The sequence below is a fragment of the Ammodytes marinus genome (genome assembly GCF_949987685.1).
Source record: "Ammodytes marinus genome assembly, chromosome: 14".
Taxonomy (NCBI): Eukaryota; Metazoa; Chordata; class Actinopteri; order Uranoscopiformes; family Ammodytidae; genus Ammodytes; species Ammodytes marinus.
The window spans coordinates 2503169-2522128 of NC_137218.1; the positions used below are offsets into that span (position 1 = coordinate 2503169).

Consider the following 18960-nt stretch of genomic DNA (forward strand, 5'->3'; position numbering starts at 1 on the left):
AGACTGGCAAAGACGTAGAAGGCGGTCCCCCTCTGGAGAAGACGGTCCCCCTCTGGAGAAGAGGGTCCCCCTTTGGAAGGCGCATTAGGCGGTCCCCCTCTGGAAGGCGTAGAAGACGGTCCCCCTCTGGAAGGCGTAGAAGACGGTCCCCCTCTGGAAGGCGTAGAAGACGGTCCCCCTCTGGAAGATGCAGTGGCCTAAAGGAGCTATGTCGGCGCTGCAGGACTGCTTTGAGAGGTCTGCCTGGGATGTTCAAAGAGGCTGCAACTGACAGTGAACATTCAGACGTGGAGGAATATGCTTCAACCGTGTGTGTGTACATCCTGAAGGGCGCAGAAGATGTCGCTGTTACAAAGACTGTCTGTTTCTGGACTTCAGCTCAGCGTTCAACACGATCATCCCCCAGCATCTGGTGTGCAAGCTGGGTGACTTGGGCCTCGGCACCCCCTTGTGCAACTGGCTACTAGACTTTCTCACCAACAGAACCCAGACTGTACGTGTGAACAATAACATCTCCCTGAACACCGGTTCCCCCCAGGGCTGTGTTCTCAGCTCACTGTTGTTGTTCACCCTGATGACGCACGACTGTCGTCCAAGATTCAGCACCAACCACTTCTGAAAGTATGCGGACAACGCATCTCCTCTGACTCCACCCACCCTCACTACAGACTGTTCTCCATGCTGCACTCTGGCAGGAGGGTCCGCAGCATCCACAGTAGGACAGATAGGTTCAGTGAAAGTTTCTTCCCCCTGGACATTAGACTGTTGAACACCCACAGACAATCAATAAACCGGTCTCCCTCTGGAAGGCGTAGAAGGCGGTCCCCCTCTGGAAGGAGTAGAGGGCGGTCCCTCTCTGGAAGGTGTAGAAGGCGGTCCTCCTCTGGGAGATGCAGTGGCCTGAAGGGGCTATGTCGGCGCTGCAGGACTGCTTTGAGAGGACTGCCTGGGATGTTCAAAGAGGCTGCAACTGACAGTGAACATTCAGACGTGGAGGAATATGCTTCAACCGTGTGTGCGTACATCCTGAAGGGCGCAGAAGATGTCGCTGTTACAAAGACTGTCTGTTTCTGGACTTCAGCTCAGTGTTCAACACGATCATCCCCCAGCATCTGGTGTGCAAGCTGGGTGACTTGGGCCTCGGCACCCCCTTGTTCAACTGGACCAGACTTTCCCACCAACAGAACCCAGTCTGTACGTGTGAACAATAAGATCTCCAGCTCCATCCCCCTGAACACCGGTTCCCCCCAGGGCTGTGTTCTCAGCCCCCTGTTGTTCACCCTGATGACGCACGACTGTCGTCCCAAATTCAGCATCAACCACTTCTTAAAGTATGCAGACGACACAACTGTTGTCGGCCTTGTCGTCAGCAGCACTAAGTTTCTGGGGGTCCAAATGACCGACAAGCTAACCTGGTCTTACAACTCCACCTCCCTGGCAAAGAAGGCACAGCAACGCCTGCACTTCCTGCACCGGATGAGGAAAGTCTCCCTCCCCCCTCCAATCCTGATCAGCTTCTACAGAGGAGCTGTCGAGAGTCTGCTGACCAACTGCATCTCCGTCTGGTTTGGGGTTGAAGTCTCTGCAAAGAGTGGTGAGAACAGCGGAGAAAATCATCGGGTCCCCGCTCCCACCCATCCGGGACATTAGGCAGAAGCGCTGCCTGACCAGAGCCCAACGCATCTCCTCTGACTCCACCCACACTCACCACAGGGCAGGAGGGTCCGCAGCATCCACAGTAGGACAGATAGGTTCAGTGAAAGTTTCTTCCCCCTGGACATTAGACTGTTGAACACCCACGGACAATCAATAAACCGGTCCCCCTATGGAAGATGGAGAAGGCGGTCCCCCTCTGGAGAAAGCTGTCCCCCTCTGGAAGGCGTAGAAGGCAGTCCCCCTCTGGAAGGAGTAGAAGGCGCTCCCCCTCTGGAAGGCGTAGAAGGCGGTCCTCCTCTGGAAGATGCAGTGGCTTGAAGGGGCTATGTCGGCGCTGTAGGACTGCTTTGAGAGGACTGACTGTGATGTTCAAAGAGGCTGCAACTGACAGTGAACATTCAGACGTGGAGGAATATGCTTCAACCGTGTGTGCGTACATCCTGAAGGGCGCAGAAGATGTCGCTGTTACAAAGACTGTCTGTTTCTGGACTTCAGCTCAATGTTCAACACGATCATCCCCCAGCATCTGGTGTGCAAGCTGGGTGACTTGGGCCTCGGCACCCCCTTGTTCAACTGGCTAATAGACTTTCTCACCAACAGAACCCAGACTGTACGTGTGAACAATAACATCTCCCTGAACATCAGTTCCCCCCAGGGCTGTGTTCTCAGCCCACTGCTGTTCACCCTGATGACGCACGACTGTCGTCCCAGACTCGACACCAACCACTTCTTAAAGTATGCGGACGACACAACTGTTGTCGGACTCATCAAGGATGACAATGAACTGGCCTACAGGGACGAGTTGAAACACCTGGTGGACTGGTGTTAAGTCAACAACTTGATCCTTAATGTTGAAAAGACAAAGGAGATCATTGTCGACTTCAGAAAAACTCTGCCTAGTCATACACCACTCCACATCAATGACACTGCGGTGGAAGTCGTCAGCAGCACTACATTTCTTGGGGTCCAAATGGCCGAGAAGCTAACCTGGTCCATCAAGTCCACCTCCCTGGCGAAGAAGCAACAGTTGCAGAGACAAAAGCTGGATTTGATTAGTGCGGGCAAACTCTCTGGTGATGCTCTGTTTGATTGGGGGAGTTCACTTGATACCTACCATAGTCTGACCAGTGCATAAGTGTCCTGTTGACTCATAGATACATCTGTAACTTCTAACACCATGCATTTCTCTAACCTTCTGTTGTTTTATCTGTCTAGAGCTGCAAAGCTTTCTAGTTTTGTCTCTGTCGTCCAGGGACCGGAGTCTCTCTCCTGCCACTGGTGCCTCACACAACGACTCAACCAGAGGACTAGACATCTCCTCTGCATTCTTACCTCAAGGTTTTTCTCAATTTCCATATTTTTTATTGAACAAGCTTTATTAGTATAAAATCTAACAAAAGAATATTGCCAAAGTAGTAATAAGGTATGTCAGTGTCAGCGCTCGATTAATAATTGATAATCTCGATTAATTAAAGTCAGAACACAGTGTGCAATTATTTTCTTAATCGCGTGCTATTTTGACCCTTCGATGCACCCTTACTTGTAGTCAAGCAGTCATGGAAACGAACTACAACTATATACTGCTGAGCCGCTTGTTTTATTTATTTTTTAAATACCCAAACGTCTCAGGCCACAAGTCAATCATAAAAAGCTTCTTGTGTTAAACGGAATTAAAATATCAACGCAGTATTCTGAGTTTGAGCTACCACAAACAAACTTAGCATACAACTTAAAGGTGCAGTGCAGCTCAAATATTTCTAAATGTGGAACGTGTAATCCTTACAAAACAATTATTTAACCTTTTCAAGTAGACATTGTGTTACCTCAGGCTCATTGCACTCCTTTTGGTTTGCAACAAATCTAAAAGTAAAGTTCATAAAGTAACTTTCTTGAAATGAATTTGATGCCCAATCCAGATAACTTCGTAAGAATTGCTTTACTCTGTTGAGATGGAATTAAAAACTATTGTTAAATGCAAAATAATAGAATTTTAACCATTAAATAAAACTATGAAAGAATTATACGATTAAAAACATTGACCTTATGACATCAATGGTAATAGTCAAATATATTTGAGATAAAATAATTGAAAGAAAATGAATATATGTTTAAGGCATGTGTGTTTAAAGGTTGTCAGTTTGTGTTTGTGTGTAGTTAAATTATGTTGTAAGTTCTGTTTCTAGTTCTCTATTCACTTTGCTTTTAGGATTGGGCCATTGCTGATGGATCCGTGACCTTGATGGATGGATAGATGGATGGCAGCCCCCCCCCCCCCCCCCCCCCTCCCCATTCCCATTCCTGCCCGGCCAGATCAGGTAGAGTTTCTGTTAAGAGTTATTAAGTTTGTAGGTTAAATCTTGAGTCTGAAAGATGGCTTTCTTCAAAATTTACTAGCTTGTTGTGTATTGCTCACAATACGGCTGCTATTAAAATATACAGTAGGAGGGGCTGGTTCGACCAAAGTCCCTATTGATCCCCTGAGTCATGTCAGTGGCATTTTTTTAAACTTTGCCTTAAAAAAAGTATGCAAATTATTCAATAATTTACAGGTATTTCCTTGTTTAAATATTATAGTTTCATTAATATTAAAAGGCATATTCAGAGTAAGTCTGAAACACAGAATCCACCCTGGAAGGTGTAAATGTCCGTCACAATGTTCCATGGTGCGACAGTGTTCATTTTGGAATATTTCGTCATATTTTCTTTAATGAGAATAACATCACTAATGCCTATTTGCTTGACTCATTGATTGTCTGTCTCTCCTCTTCCAGGCCCCCGCGATGGAGAGGAGACCGTTTGGAATCTAAAGTCCTCCTACATTCATACTATTGATATGTTTTAATATCTACATATAAATACATTTTGTTGATTGTGTCCAATTAATTTAATTTTCATTTCACCTTTATTTATTTGGGATTTTTATGCTGATCTGTTCTGTACACTTGACTATCTAATGTTTGACTGTCCGTCCTGGGAGAGGGATCCCTACCTCTGTTGCTCTCTCTGAGGTTTCTTCCATAATTTTTTTCCTGGTAAATGGGTTTTTTTGGGGAGTTGTTCCTTATCCGAGTTTAGGGTCTAAGGGCAGAGTTTGTCATATTGCAGTTCAGATTGTGAAGCCCACTGGAGGCAACTATTTTATTTGTAATATTTCTTTAAACATTTCTTTATTCATTTATTTTTTGAAGAATGTATTTATTTAATTTATTATAAACCTATTTATTTATATTTATTTATATATTCTTTATAAATGTTTAATTATTTCCCCAGCTTTTATGTATTTTATTTGTAATATGTTTTTAAAAATGTATTTATTCATGTATTTATTGAGGAATTTATTAACTATTTATTTATTTAAATGTACCATAAACCTATTTATTTATATTTTTTTATTATAAATGTTCAATTATTTCTCCAGCTTTTATGGAAGCTTTTCTGATTTAACTGTATGTTACGTTTGATTGTTTCCTTGATTTTAAGCACTTTGAAAACCTGCTGGTTGCAGTAAAAGCCTCTGTCAATAAATTTTGAATGTTTGATTGTGTAAGATATTTTCATACTTTTATACTTTTTACACTTTCATATACTTTTAAATTTTGCACACATCACTATATATTATTATATGTTTGCTATATAGCACTCTGTATTTCCTTAAACTTCAGTCTTATTGGGGAAAGTTGGTTGCAGCTAACTGCTTGTAGACAAGCTACAAGTGGACTGCGATTTTCAGAACCAGTAAGATCCATGTACATGCATACTCCGCTTACTCAATTTAATTAATAACAATTTAATTAATAACAATTTAATTAATAGCTTTGAAATATATCTTATACTTGTTTTCCTTCAACACCTCTGGATCAACGAATCTCTGAGATTTCTTCCATAATTTTTTTCTTAGTAAAAGGGTTTTTTGGGGAGTTGTTCCTTATCCGAGATTAGGGTCTAAGGACAGAGTTTGTCATATTGCAGTTCAGATTGTGAAGCCAACTGGAGGCAACTATTTTATTTGTAATATTTTTTTAAACATTTATGGATTTATTTATTTAAATGTATTATAAACCTATTTATTTATATATTTTTTTTATAAATGTTTAATTATTTCCCCAGCTTTTATGTATTTTATTTGTAATATTTTTTAAAATGTTTTATTCATGTATTTATTGAAGAATTTATTTATTATTAATATATATAAATGTACTATAAACCTATTTATTTATACTTATTTATATATATATTTTTATAAATGTAGAGAAATTCCAGCTTTTATGTAAGCTCTGATGTAACTGTATGTTACGTTTTATTGTTACCTTGATTTTAAGCACTTTGAAAACCTGCTTGTTGCAGTAAAGGCCCGTGTGAATAAATATTGATTATATAATTGATTTCTGTATTTATTCAAACATTTACTTATTTCAGTAATTTTCACCTGAAGAAGTATAAACTATATAAAATGGCCGTCAAGTGGAGTGACCACTGTAGGACTATTCAACTTGACTGACATGTCTCAGAATTGAATGGAATTTAATGAAAAATTATATCAAAATGTCAATTTACACCAGGATGAGACTTTTGGCCGTTGACATTAATCTTTTCTACCAAGAAATCAGATTGGGGTTCAAACTATTCTAACTAATTGTGACGGGTGGGACTTTGTGTAAAAATGTGCATTTAAATTTTTATTTATGTCTTTATAACATGAAATACCGTCAAATCTGGCAGTCAGAAAGCCTGAGGTAAGAGATCAAATTGGACAAATCAAGAATTGCTAGTAAAATAGCTAGCATAGGTAACTATCTTGTTAATGTTTGACACAGTAATGCAGATAACCTTTTGTTGTTGGCAGTTACACTTAGGCCTTTCTGTCTGAGACAAAGCTTTAGCTCAACTATAGCGCCATCTTTTGGGTAAAATAATGTAACACACTAAAATACCTCAGAATTTCATACTGGTGTATTGCTCACTTTGGCATGTAAGACGCATCCCACTTTATATAGTTAAAAAAGGTATTAAAAGTGTGTCTTAAACACTGGGTTTTACTGTACTCATTTTGGGGTATAAAACAAATCTAAAGTAACATTTTGAAAAGTCATTTTTATATCTTACATTTGCTTATTTACACATTTATATTTTCTTATTAATCTATAAATAAACAAAATAATATGACTGATGATAAATTATCTTATGACTTCTGTAGTTTTCCAAGAAATATACAAGGTTTCCTTTCTCCTTTGATACATCTCCTAATATCTCTGAGTGGATTTGTTTTTAGTTTTACTAATATAATTATTTTTAATATGGACAAATTAAAAGGTGGAGTCAGCAATTGTGGTTTGAACATTTTCAAATAATTTAGGATACATGGTTTGCCACATTTTTCTTTAACCCTTTTCACATAAAAATTGCTGAACAGAGTTTTTTTTAAACATGGTTGAAGCCACTAAGAAAAGGCTATTAACAACTTCCACAATGTAAGCAATGTAAAAGAGAGATAGAGGGAGACAGTAAGACAGAGACAGTGAGAGAGAGAGAGAGAGAGAGAAGGCCGAGATAGACAGAGACAGTGAGAGAGAGAGAGACAGTGAGACAGAGAGAGAGAGAGAGAGAGAGACAGAGACAGAGACAGAGAGAGACAGTGAGAGAAAGAGAGGGGGAGAGAGACAAAGAGAGAGAGGAAGAGAGAGACAGAGACAGTGAGAGGGAGAAAGAGAGACAGAGATAGACAGTGAGACAGCGAGAGAGAGAGACAGAGACAGAGAGAAAGAGAGAGAGAAAGAGACAGTAAGAGAGAGAAAGAGAGAGAGAGCAGAGAGATAGAGAGACAGTTTAGCAGTTTATTAGGCTGACTATATCTGACGTGCTGTGACCTCGAACAATGGAAAACATGGCCCAACCCTATCTACCATGAATGATGATGATGAACAGGTTTGATCTGGTTTGATTATGTCTAAGTTTCATTTACTCTGAAGAGGGAGCGTTTACAGTAAGGCACACACACACAGTAGCCTCGTTTGAGTAGGAGCCGACTTGCTCAGACCTGCGTTATTGTGACGCTCGTCTTGCTGAGCGCACAGGATTTTTGCTGCGCGCTCAGCAAGACGTGCGTCATAATTGCACAGGTCTGAGCAAGTCGGCTCCTACTCAAACAAGGCTTCTCTCTCTCTCTCTCTCTCTCTCTCTCTCTCTCTCTCTCTTCAGACTGAGCCATTGACGGTCATTTTCAAAGCTTTAATCTGAGTCCAGGGAGGTTTAACTTATTAACAGTTTCCAGTGAGAACATAAGCTAGTGAACATTTTGGTTTTAATGACCAGACCCACAACCTTATTGGGTGATACAGATTAACTTATTTTATGGTTAATGTCTTGGAAAACTTCTCTTTTGGGTGAAAAAATAATAATTAGAATCATCTTAATTGGCCAAGCGTGTGTCCACCACATACAATGGATTTGAGTGAATTGAGGATTAAAAGACACAAGCAGCATTATGTTGATTTAGACCAAAAACAAACCAAACCAAGCCATTTCAACTGTCTAATAAAGCGACAAATGCAACAAAACATTTTTATCAGAGCTGTGAGCCAGAGGCAGAATGGAATGTGGACAAACTGGGTGACATGTGGAAAATCCCACAGGCAAGTCTGAACTTCCTCATCAGGTGAGAAATAACAGTGAGTCATAATCAAAACACAACAAAACGGTTCGTACAGGTGTAAGCATCAATGAGTCAAAATCAAACCAGACCAATAAGGTTCGTACAGGTGTAGGATTATCTCATCCCATTTCTTCCTCATCCAATCAGAGCGCAGGGTGACAGACAAACAGCAGTTACCAAAGTTATTCACCACAGTACAACAGAAGAAATCAGAGGGAAAACATGACGCTAACCATCATGGCATTCAAAAGTTATTTTGAGATTATCAAACTGATTCTGGATGTTTCCTTGTGTTTGGTTAACTTGGCCAAATCACTACTGGGAGAAGACAGAGTTGCTGCATTTAGTGGATATTTGCATCAACGTCTAGTGACGATTGGAGACTTCCTCTTCAAGTGGCTGTGTGAAGCAAAGTCTGGAGCCATGAGCCGTCTGACACCTGATCAGACCACGTAAGAGGATATCACTTTTTTAATGCTTTATTTAATAGTGCAGAGACACAGAGATGAAATGGGGCAGAGAGGGGAATGGCGTGTAGAGAACAACCACGCTGCGAGTACTAAGCCCCCGCTCTAACCACTACACCACGGGCGCCTCAGTGGATATCACTTCACACAAAATAAAAATCGTGTTTGTGAAATGCTTATCACGACTAAACTTGAAGTGTATTTATACTTTATTTTAACAGGGGAAGCCCACGGAACCGTGACCCTAACGCCCACCATACCGAAGACATCGATGTGGAACACAAACAACACCTTCTAGCACCTGATGAAGTCACGTAAGTGGTTATCACTAAATAAATACAAAATGTAAACAGACATGTAAGACTTCAGATATCAATGCATTTCTCTAACTGTTTTAACTGTCCTGAGCTGCGAGGCTCGGGACAGATCTCTCTGTCTCCACAGACCCTGGTTCCAGTCTTTAAAATGGAACCATCTGAACCTCCAATCTCCTGTCAGCAGAGATGCGAAACAGGGATTGACTGATGATTACGCCCCTGACACGGGCTGAAAAGCAGAGATGCTCAAAAACTCAAGCAAACTCAAGCTGACACCTCTGGCACGGGTGGTCATGCTCTAAACAAATGCGCCCCTTCCACTAAAGCACTTGTGCTTTTAAGTGGTGTGTGTGTGTGTGTGTGTGTGTGTGTGTGTGTGTGTGTGTGTGTGTGTGTGTGTGTGTGTGTGTGTGTGTGTGTGTGTGTGTGTGTGTGTGTGTGTGTGTGTGTATGAGTGATTGTGTGTGTGTGTGTGTGTGCGAGTGTGTGTGTGAATGTGTGTGTGTGTCTATTCTGTTTTCTCATTCTCTATTCTCCTTGCTTGTAGTGTTGTGCCGATGGCCGACAGATTGGTGTCCATCGTCACATCCTGATTTACAAGGCGCCCCTTCCGTTACCTGCCCGGCCACATCAGGTAGAGTTCCAGTTATTTAGTTAGTTAGTGGATAAATCTTGTGCCATAACATATGGCACAAGATTTAACTACTAACTAAGTTATCGATGGCTTTCTTCCAAATATATATTATTATAAAAATTATTGTGCTTTTGCAGGTAAAAAAATAAACATTCTTCAAATAAATGGCTAGTCTTTTGTATCATGAAACAAGATTTTTTTTTTTTTTAAGTTATTTATTTAAACCTGCAGTGTGTAGAATTTTGGGTTTTATTTCCTAGCAGATTTTGTAGAAAGTAATTATAATATCCATAGGTACATTTAATTTAGTGCATAATAACTGAACATTTTTTTTTTAATTATTATTTTTTCCCTTAGAAATGGTCTCATATATGTCCATATTTCTGCATATTTTGGACCAAGGCCTAGTGCCGCCATCTTGAAAGTGTCATAGTTGGAATGTCATCAGGTGCATTGTTTAAAATGTAGAATTGTTCTTGTCCTTGAAGGCCACTGTAGCTTCTGTTATTATTCAAAAGGGGTGGGGTTACCCAGGGAGCGTTGCATTCTAGAACTTACTTGATGATGTCATATTACACACTGCACCTTTAAACTGCCTATGTATTTGTTCAAAAGTGCTACAAGGAACTTTAAAAACACTACCGCTTCTGTCCAAAGGGGGTGCAAGAATTAACAAAAACTGAAAGTTCCTCGGAGCACCTTTAAATATATATTTTTTTAAACCAGACATTGACACACTATAGTACGTATCCATGTTCTAACTTCGGAAAGCCCGAGGCAGTAAGAGAATGTATTACAGAATACGGATTGCGTTATTTTCAAGCGATTATATAGGGGAGAGTGGCCTAAGTTGTGCATTTTGGAAGTTGTGCCACCTCTTGTTTCTAGAAAACTGTGGAAGAAATTGGAAATGTGACCACATATTTAAGAAGAGCCATCCATTTGACTCATCCTGTAAAGAAGGGAGACACAAGGAATAAGATATAAGCACATTTAAGCTCAAAAAACTGTGTTTTGCCTTTCAAAGTAACATTTCCATGATCAAGGTTTTTTGATTATTGTGTCTGAACAATTATAGACAAGTTTGAAAACATTTGATACATGTTTTAGTGCTTTGGTATGCTACACTTTGAGTCTATACAGTTAGCACAATGTCAGCCCTAAATTGCTGTTCTGAAAAAAAAGTTTGTCTTCTCTGTCTCTCAGGTCTCCGAGATGGAGTGGAGACCGTGTGGCATCTGAAGTCCTCTTACATCCACACTATTCATACATTTTAATATCTACATTGTCACTGAATGTGTCTATTTAGGGATGTTTCTGCTTCTCTGTTCTGTACACGTGACTATCTAATGTTTGACTGTCCGTCCTGGGAGAGGGATCCCTATCTCTGTTGCTCTCTCTGAGGTTTCTTCCATATATTTTTTCCTAGAAAATGGTTTTTTTGGGAGTTGTTCCTTATCCGAGTTTAGGGTCTAAGGGCAGAGTTTGTCATATATTGCGGTACAGATTGTGAAGCCCAACTGGAGGCAACTATTTTATTTTTAATTATATTATATTGCACTATTATAATTTGATATGCAAATAAAATAATGGTGCATAATAAGTCTCCACTGTCATCTTATTCAAGAAATCACAAAGACAGCCAAGTTTTCACCTGCGGTTCATAGCTAGAACTGTCTGTCACTGATGTAGATATAATAATTCATGCCTTTGTTTCATTCGCACTTGAATTATTGTAATGTTTTGTTGTCAATGAAGGTCTTCAAATGGTTCAGAAATATTGCAGCTAGAATCCTAAAGCCTCTGGGCAACCAGGTTTAAAAAAGTTAAAATCCATATATGATATCAAAGTTGGGTGTCTAAATAAGCTTTTAGAGAGGTGGTAAACGGTATAGGTGCTACGAGGAACTTTTAAACATATCTAATTTTTCCTCTGAGGATCATGAATTACATGTAACAGCAAACGAGACCATCAGTGCAAAGAAAGAATGCTATTTCTATATAGTTTTCCTTAATGCCTTTGTCATGGGTATATACGCTCACCCAGGAACAACAGCTGGCGTGGTAAAAACACTACCGCTTTTGTCCAATGAGGGTACTAGAATTAACACAAACTGAAAGTTCCTTAGAGCAGCTTTAAAAGTAATTTTTTTCGTATTCCTAAAATTGAAATTATTTATTTACAATGAACAAGCATAATTAAATCAGGACAATTTCATTTTTATTTGAGGGAAATTAGCAATGCTAACAATAAAAAAACTAAACTAACCATTATTTTTTCTTAAGTCTTTATTGAACATGGTTAAAAAAATAATAATAATACAAACAAAAATAAAACAATTGAGCAATAAAAAAAGGAAAGAAATAAATTAAAAAACAAACAAATGGGATCCTAAACAACAAATACATAACTCAAATAATATAATTCATGTTCAAAAGGGATAGGAAGAAGTTAAAAAAAACTTTTCTGGTCCTACCCCCTCTTATTTTTTATAATTGTTTACAAAAAAAATAATAATAATTAAAAAAAAATCTTCAGTAAGTATCAGTCAGTGTCTAAAATTATAGACACCATTATATTTGAATGTGGGAATTCTCAAAATGCTGCAATGAAATCTTGGACTTGGAACTCAAGTTTTTATTTGAATATTTTAATTATGACAAATAGTAATACAATAATTTATTATTATTACGCTAAAATCCCATCAATTTCATGGTTGTTCAATACATTTGGCCAATACATTATTAAAGGTGCTCTGAGGAACTTTACGTTTTTTTTTATTCTAGCACCCCCTTTGGACAAAAGCAGTAGTGTTTTTACCACGCCAGCTGTTGTTCCTGGGTGAGCGTATACCAGGCCCCCAGGACGCTGTCTTTTCCGAGCCGCCAGCATGGCCAGGTGGCCACGCCTGGTATAACAGGCATTAGACTGTCTGGGACGGGTCCGTAAAACAAAATGGAGATCATAGAGAGCCCTGGCCCATTCATTCCCAATACAATTTCGTCAAACAAGAATGTATCTCCGCTACATTTTTTCTGGATATCAATCAAAGGCTCATACTTTTCTTTAGACCATGTACTAATAGAATGGAAGTTTTCGCTTTTCAAAACGCCACCGAAAGCGTTTTATAGCCGTTTTATTTTCAGTTTTAGCCGTTAGACGTGTAGCCGCTAAAAGGAGCCGTAGTGAAACAACCGTTGCTTCGGACGGCCCGGCCTCCGATGGCGGGAGGAATCTTCGTTTATCACTATATTACTTTACAACGACGGGGTGTAATTTAAAGATTACATACAGAGAATCATCGGGGATTAGTAACTTATACTTCCATGGTCGATAAACAATGCAACTGTGCTCGTCCCGCTTAGCTTAATGCACGGACATATTATAACGTTACACTGCTCCAGGGCTCTCATGAGAGCAGTATGGCCGCTTCCTTGTTGCTTCTCTGCGCCAATGAGCAGCTTTCATAGGAATGAATGGGCGCCATGTTTCAATACGGTGTCCATTTCTTTATATGTCCATGGCGTATACCCATGACAAAGGCATTATGAAAAACTATATATAAAATAGCATTCTTTGCACTGATGGTCTCGTTTGCTGTTACATGTAATTTATGATCAGCAGAGGAAATATGAGACTGTTTCAGAAATATTTAAAAGTTCCTCGTAGTAACTTTAAAGGAACAATTAAAAACATATTCTAAATGCCTTTTTTTAAATGAATGAGGACTAATATGCTATGCACTAAGTTTTAAAGTGTGTTTATATTTCCTAAGACAGTCAAATATGTATAATTTGTGCGTACACATGGTCTGAGGAAGTCCTACAATTTTTTTTCTAATACGAAGAAATTCAAGTAAGAAAATATTGTTTATCAAAGATTTGTGAGTAAAACATTCGTATGCAGTTAGTAAATGAGGGCCATTGTGTGCTGCACTGACAGAAGCCTACTGATTATATAGGCGTGGTCACAATGGTTTAGCACCCTTCCTCGATAGTATAGTGGACAGTATCTCCGCCTGTCACGCGGAAGACCGGGGTTCGATTCCCCGTCGGGGAGTAACTTTTCTATTTTAATCAATAAAATATTGACTATAACAGCTACCAGTACTACTCATAGGATGCTTAATGTATAATATCTAATTAAAGTAACATCATTTAATACATTTTAAGAATATTTTGTAATGTTCTGGCTCAACAAGGTGTTTTTTATGTTACTAGTCTAGGGACTACAAATGTAGATTCACAACTCCAGCATGTTCACTTCGTGTATTTATGAAACTAATGTTGATCAAAATTCGCTGTCGCTAACAAATTCAATTAATCAACTTATTAATTAGTAATAATGAACTGGTTAATCATTTATTTCCACATTTATTATCACAAGCATTTTCACTATTTTTTTACAGCATTTATTTACTCATGTACTTATTTAAGCATTTATTAATAAAAATTCAAGTCATTTTCCATCTCTTACAATGATCTAGGTCTACATTAAAAATAAAAAGTTAATTGAAAATAATTAAAAAATTTAAGTTACTGCCTCTGGGGTCAATATGTGTATTATCTCATTGGAATTCAACTTAGTATCTATTTTATGGGTTTTAAATCTTAACAAAAACAAAAAGCATGTTTCCGCCCGGTCTCGAACCGGGGACCTTTCGCGTGTTAGGCGAACGTGATAACCACTACACTACGGAAACTTGTGGTCTTAATTAAAGGGCAAGTACATATAAATAATAACCACCAAATTAACTTAAAACGCAGTGAAACGATTATTTTGATATTGTGTTATTGTCAGGTTGTGTGTCTATATTAGATACAACTCAGGGAAGTGCTAGAAATGTCTTGAATTAGGTTTTTAGTTTCAAAATGGAAGGTATTGTCTGTTGTGTGAATGGCTGGTTCGGTGAATAGTTCTTTGTCTCCATCTAGAGGTGAAGATATTAACCTACACCCAAAGATGCCAACACTGAACCATCTTATATGCCTTTTATATTACTCATAATATGTCTTTTTAAATGTATATTATATTTGTATAGCTTTTTAGACTATAATGTAATGTATTTTTTAAGTACATATATTTAATTTTTTTAATATTTTTTTTTTATTTCTTTTTTAAGAACACGAACAAACAAGTGAAAAAGTGAGAACACAAACAAAAGACAAAATATAATAAACAACTAACATGGCGTACTGAACTTTACAGGTTTCTAAGGACATTGTTTAAACTAAAAGGTACATTTTAAGCAGAAAATACAAAGTCAACGAGGTATCATGAAGGTCACTTAGAGCTTAGGTCTCATATTCATATTATGTAAGGAATTACTATCATTATAGTTTGGCTACATGCTGGCTTTATCTGAAGTCTTTACGGGTATTCAACTCCATCGAAATGTTGTCTGTACTTGGTTTTGGTATGTTAACAAAACTGTCAAAAAAAAGTTGCAAAAAAATAAATATTTTATTACTTTCTGCAGGAGTCTGCAACGGAATTTACAACCGGATGTCACGTGGCTCCTCAAAAACGCCGTTAAAGTCTAATCAAATAAATGAACTCACGTAATGGAGGCAATCTAACATATAGTTTAGGGGGGAGTTTATCGTACGTAATATAATAGTAAGAGCAAGCTGCATTTTGAAGCACCTGGCGTGAAAAATATATGCTTACTATGCTTTTTTAAACAAGACAAAGCCGGCTAATGATATCCGGCTAACTTTAGATGTCATTGAAGTGAATGAAAGCAGGACGGTAAAACATACTACATACTAAATCTGCCCACAAGAGTTGGGACACATAAAAAAAAAAAATTCAACCATACTAAATAGCAGAAAGTATGGGGACTGGAACACAGGGAAAGTCTGAACAAAACGGGGTCGTAGCACGTTAGCTTTGCAGCTTCAGTTACTATGAAGTTGATGTAGCCATGATAAAAAATAGACACTTTTATGACACTGAAAACTCTGGCTTTACACTGTACGTACCTTACTATCCTGTTGATCTTGCTTCGTAGTACAGCCCTCTGGTCCCATTGCGCAAGGAGGATTTTTCTTTTTCCAATGAAGCCCTGGCCAAGATAGCAGATACACAGTGTTAACAACATAAAACAACATACAAACGTGCAACAAAAATGCATACATACAAGCAACACTCACACTGCTCCTAAATATCCGGGACTAGGCACCATTGCTTCTTGCTTTTACGTCACTATTTCTTAATGCGCACGCCGCACAGGCTTGGGTTTTTGAGCATTTCGCTTATACATTTTCTTCCATATGGAGACTCACACTTGCACTTCAACGCTTCCAACATGGCGACCATAGCCTAGCCTACTACTACATGTTAGTAAATGCCTAAAAACGTTAATTGAGTTGGAATATGTTGTCTTTCTCCTCACCTTTTACTCACCCCTGGCTAACTCACACCTTTAACGCTATTTGAACACATTTTCTAAAGTTACAGACGTCGGCAAAAGTCACTGATAAATCCAACGCACACATGTGGTAATAACTAATTGGTAGCATGACATTGCTCGTTCAGACAATTAGCTACAAAATTCGACTTTATGAGTTCAAAAATACATCTAAAATCATATTTAAAACATTGCAAACCATGACTACAGCATTCACAACCGAGCTAAAGACAGAAAAAAAACAGTTTTATGTACCTGTGGATTGTTGGAGAGTAGTCCAAAGTTAGCGTCGTCTTTCTCGTGTCCGGGCTTGTTCATTAGGCTACTGCGCATGTGCCGAGCTTGTAGCGAAAGGCTCTCAAGTGCCGACAGTAACAAGCAAAACAACAGCGTCATTCACCGACACACTGTTGTATAACTATGATATAAATAATGTCTTAAATAGTGTTTGAATAGTTCATTTATTAAGTAGGTGGAGTTTTAGGGACATTTTGTCGGCAAAAAAATAATAATAACGAGATTAAAGTCATAGCTCAATTTAACGAGAAAAAAAGCGGTAATATTATTTTTAGAGAATATTATTTTTTTTATTTTTCTCTGCATTATGATAAAGGTGGAGCCTCTTGTAAATGTACAGCATCAACGGTATAGTAAATTGCTGTTGACTGTGTGTGTGTGTGTGTGTGTGTGTGTGTGTGTGTGTGTGTGTGTGTGTGTGTGTGTGTGTGTGTGCGTGCGTGCGTGCGTGCGTGCGTGCGTGCGTGCGTGCGTGTCAGTAATTGGTTTTCCAGAATTATGATTTTTCTTGTGAAAGGACGACTTCATTCTCATTAAATAGGGATAGGTTCAAGGTTCAAGGTTTTTATTAAATGTCCCACGAGGGCAAATTTGTTTACAGCATATGAGTAGTGGTTAAAACACAAGACAATACCAGACAACAATGGACAGAACACACAACAGTATGTAGGCTACACAAGCCTGAGGAGTCATAAAGTGCTTAAACATAAAGTGCCAAGGTATAAAGAAATAAAATAAAATCAAGGTTAGAAGAATAGGACATAAAAACAAACTTTCATGAACAAAAAAAAAACCGAGTGGTCCCTCTTATTATTTTCAACCCTCTCTGTCGGTATGTCTGTGGCGCATGCGCAGTAGCTCGCCGCTTGCTGTGACACAGAATCAATGGCCGCCGCGATGCAAACTGAGGATTTCCCCTGTTTGCCGTCGGGTCTAGAGGAGGGTAGGAAGCCTTATTCATTAATAATTACACTTTTAAATCACACGCGCTCTCCTACAGTGCACGCGGAGTAATTTTCTGGGGTTAATTAAGCTTCAAAATGCTCGTGTTGCCGTTAGCTGTACTGCGGGCTAACGTTAGCAGGTGTAGCGCCGAAAGCTGTGACCCATTAGAATGTGTTCTTATTGAGCAACCCAGTGTCAAAAAAGTGAAATATAGGCTATGTAAACACGTTGGTCCACAGCGCAAATCGTGGTCGTTTCACACAATTGGCACTGACATTGTAAGACAGTATCCCAGTGAAATGAGCAGGCTAATACATAGGCTACTTTTTCCACTTCGCATGCATTCAAATTATAAGCAAAACAACGTTATAATCTAACTATTGCAGGGCTGGTTTTGTGACACTGCTACCAACGTAATAATTAAAACAATTCACTGTGATACTGGGTTGTTTACTACTGTCTAATTGTCTATTGAAATCAGTTAATAATAAATAGGCTAATAACAGCGCCATATAGGTCTGGGTCACACATTCTGATGGGTGACAGTTTTCGGCGCAACACCTCCTCCGGCAATGCAGTGTTTGCTAAACTATGCTAACGCTATGCCTTAGCTGTATCAGATCATCCAAGGTCGGTGACGGCATCTGATGGCCTTTCTCAGGGATGGCTAATTTGTTATTATTGTACGTAATATTTGTAATTATTTGTAATGCTTTGGCAACACTGTTTGTTTACCGCAATAGTCATGCCAATAAAGCTTTTCAAATGGAATTGAATTGAATTGGTAGTTAGACAGAGAGATACAAAGGGGGCGTGTGTGTGTGTGTGTGTGTGTGTGTGTGTGTGTGTGTGTGTGTGTGTGTGTGTGTGTGTGTGTGTGTGTGTGCAATAATGATAATATAGTCTTACACGTGCGGTATGAATTCAGCCCATACACGATTACATTTTAGTTCAACTTTATTACACACACACACACACACACACACACACACACACGGTCCATACCAGTAAACAATATATAAACGCATGACAACAACGTCTCAAAACAAGACAAAAAAGTGTCACTCACTCTCTCACACAGACAGACAGACACACACACACACACACACACACACACACACACACACACACACACACACACAGACACACACACACACACTCACTCACTCACTCACTCACTCACTCACTCACTCACTCACTCACTCACTCACTCACTCACTCACTCACTCACTCACTCACTCACTCACTCACTCACTCAGACAGACAGACAGACAGACAGACAGACAGACTCACTCACTCACACTCACTCACTCACTCACTCACACACACAGACACACACACACACACACACACACACACACACACACACACACACACACACACACACACACACACACACACACACACATAGAGCTGCCCCATGAAATTGCGTGCCAGTATATTTGCTTGTGCACACAGTTTTAGTCACTTCATCATCATCATCATCATCATCATCATCACAAACATGATTTGCTGTGATGTGACCCAAATATCTGACTTTGCTCATCAGGACATTTCACCACTGAGTTAGTCTCTGTCGTGT

The 18960-nt window shown here is 39.1% G+C and overlaps 1 protein-coding gene and 1 long non-coding RNA gene across 3 annotated transcripts in view; both read left to right on the forward strand.

Moving 5' to 3' along the window:
• Positions 1–8513: 8513 nt before the first annotated feature.
• Positions 8514–11320, forward strand: LOC307260959. The gene is made up of 3 exons (XR_013845203.1): positions 8514–8757; positions 8994–9723; positions 10930–11320. It is a non-coding gene; the product is annotated as an uncharacterized lncRNA (long non-coding RNA).
• A 5976-nt stretch (positions 11321–17296) lies between these two features.
• The window catches only part of znf346 (zinc finger protein 346), a 12867-nt gene continuing 11203 nt past the window's right edge, over positions 17297–18960 (forward strand). For both annotated transcript variants that reach the window (XM_080041051.1, XM_080041052.1), the window contains exon 1: positions 17297–17376. In XM_080041051.1, the coding sequence (XP_079897177.1) occupies positions 17319–17376 (58 nt within the window). In that variant the 5' untranslated portion in view covers positions 17297–17318. The remainder of the gene's footprint in view (positions 17377–18960) is intronic.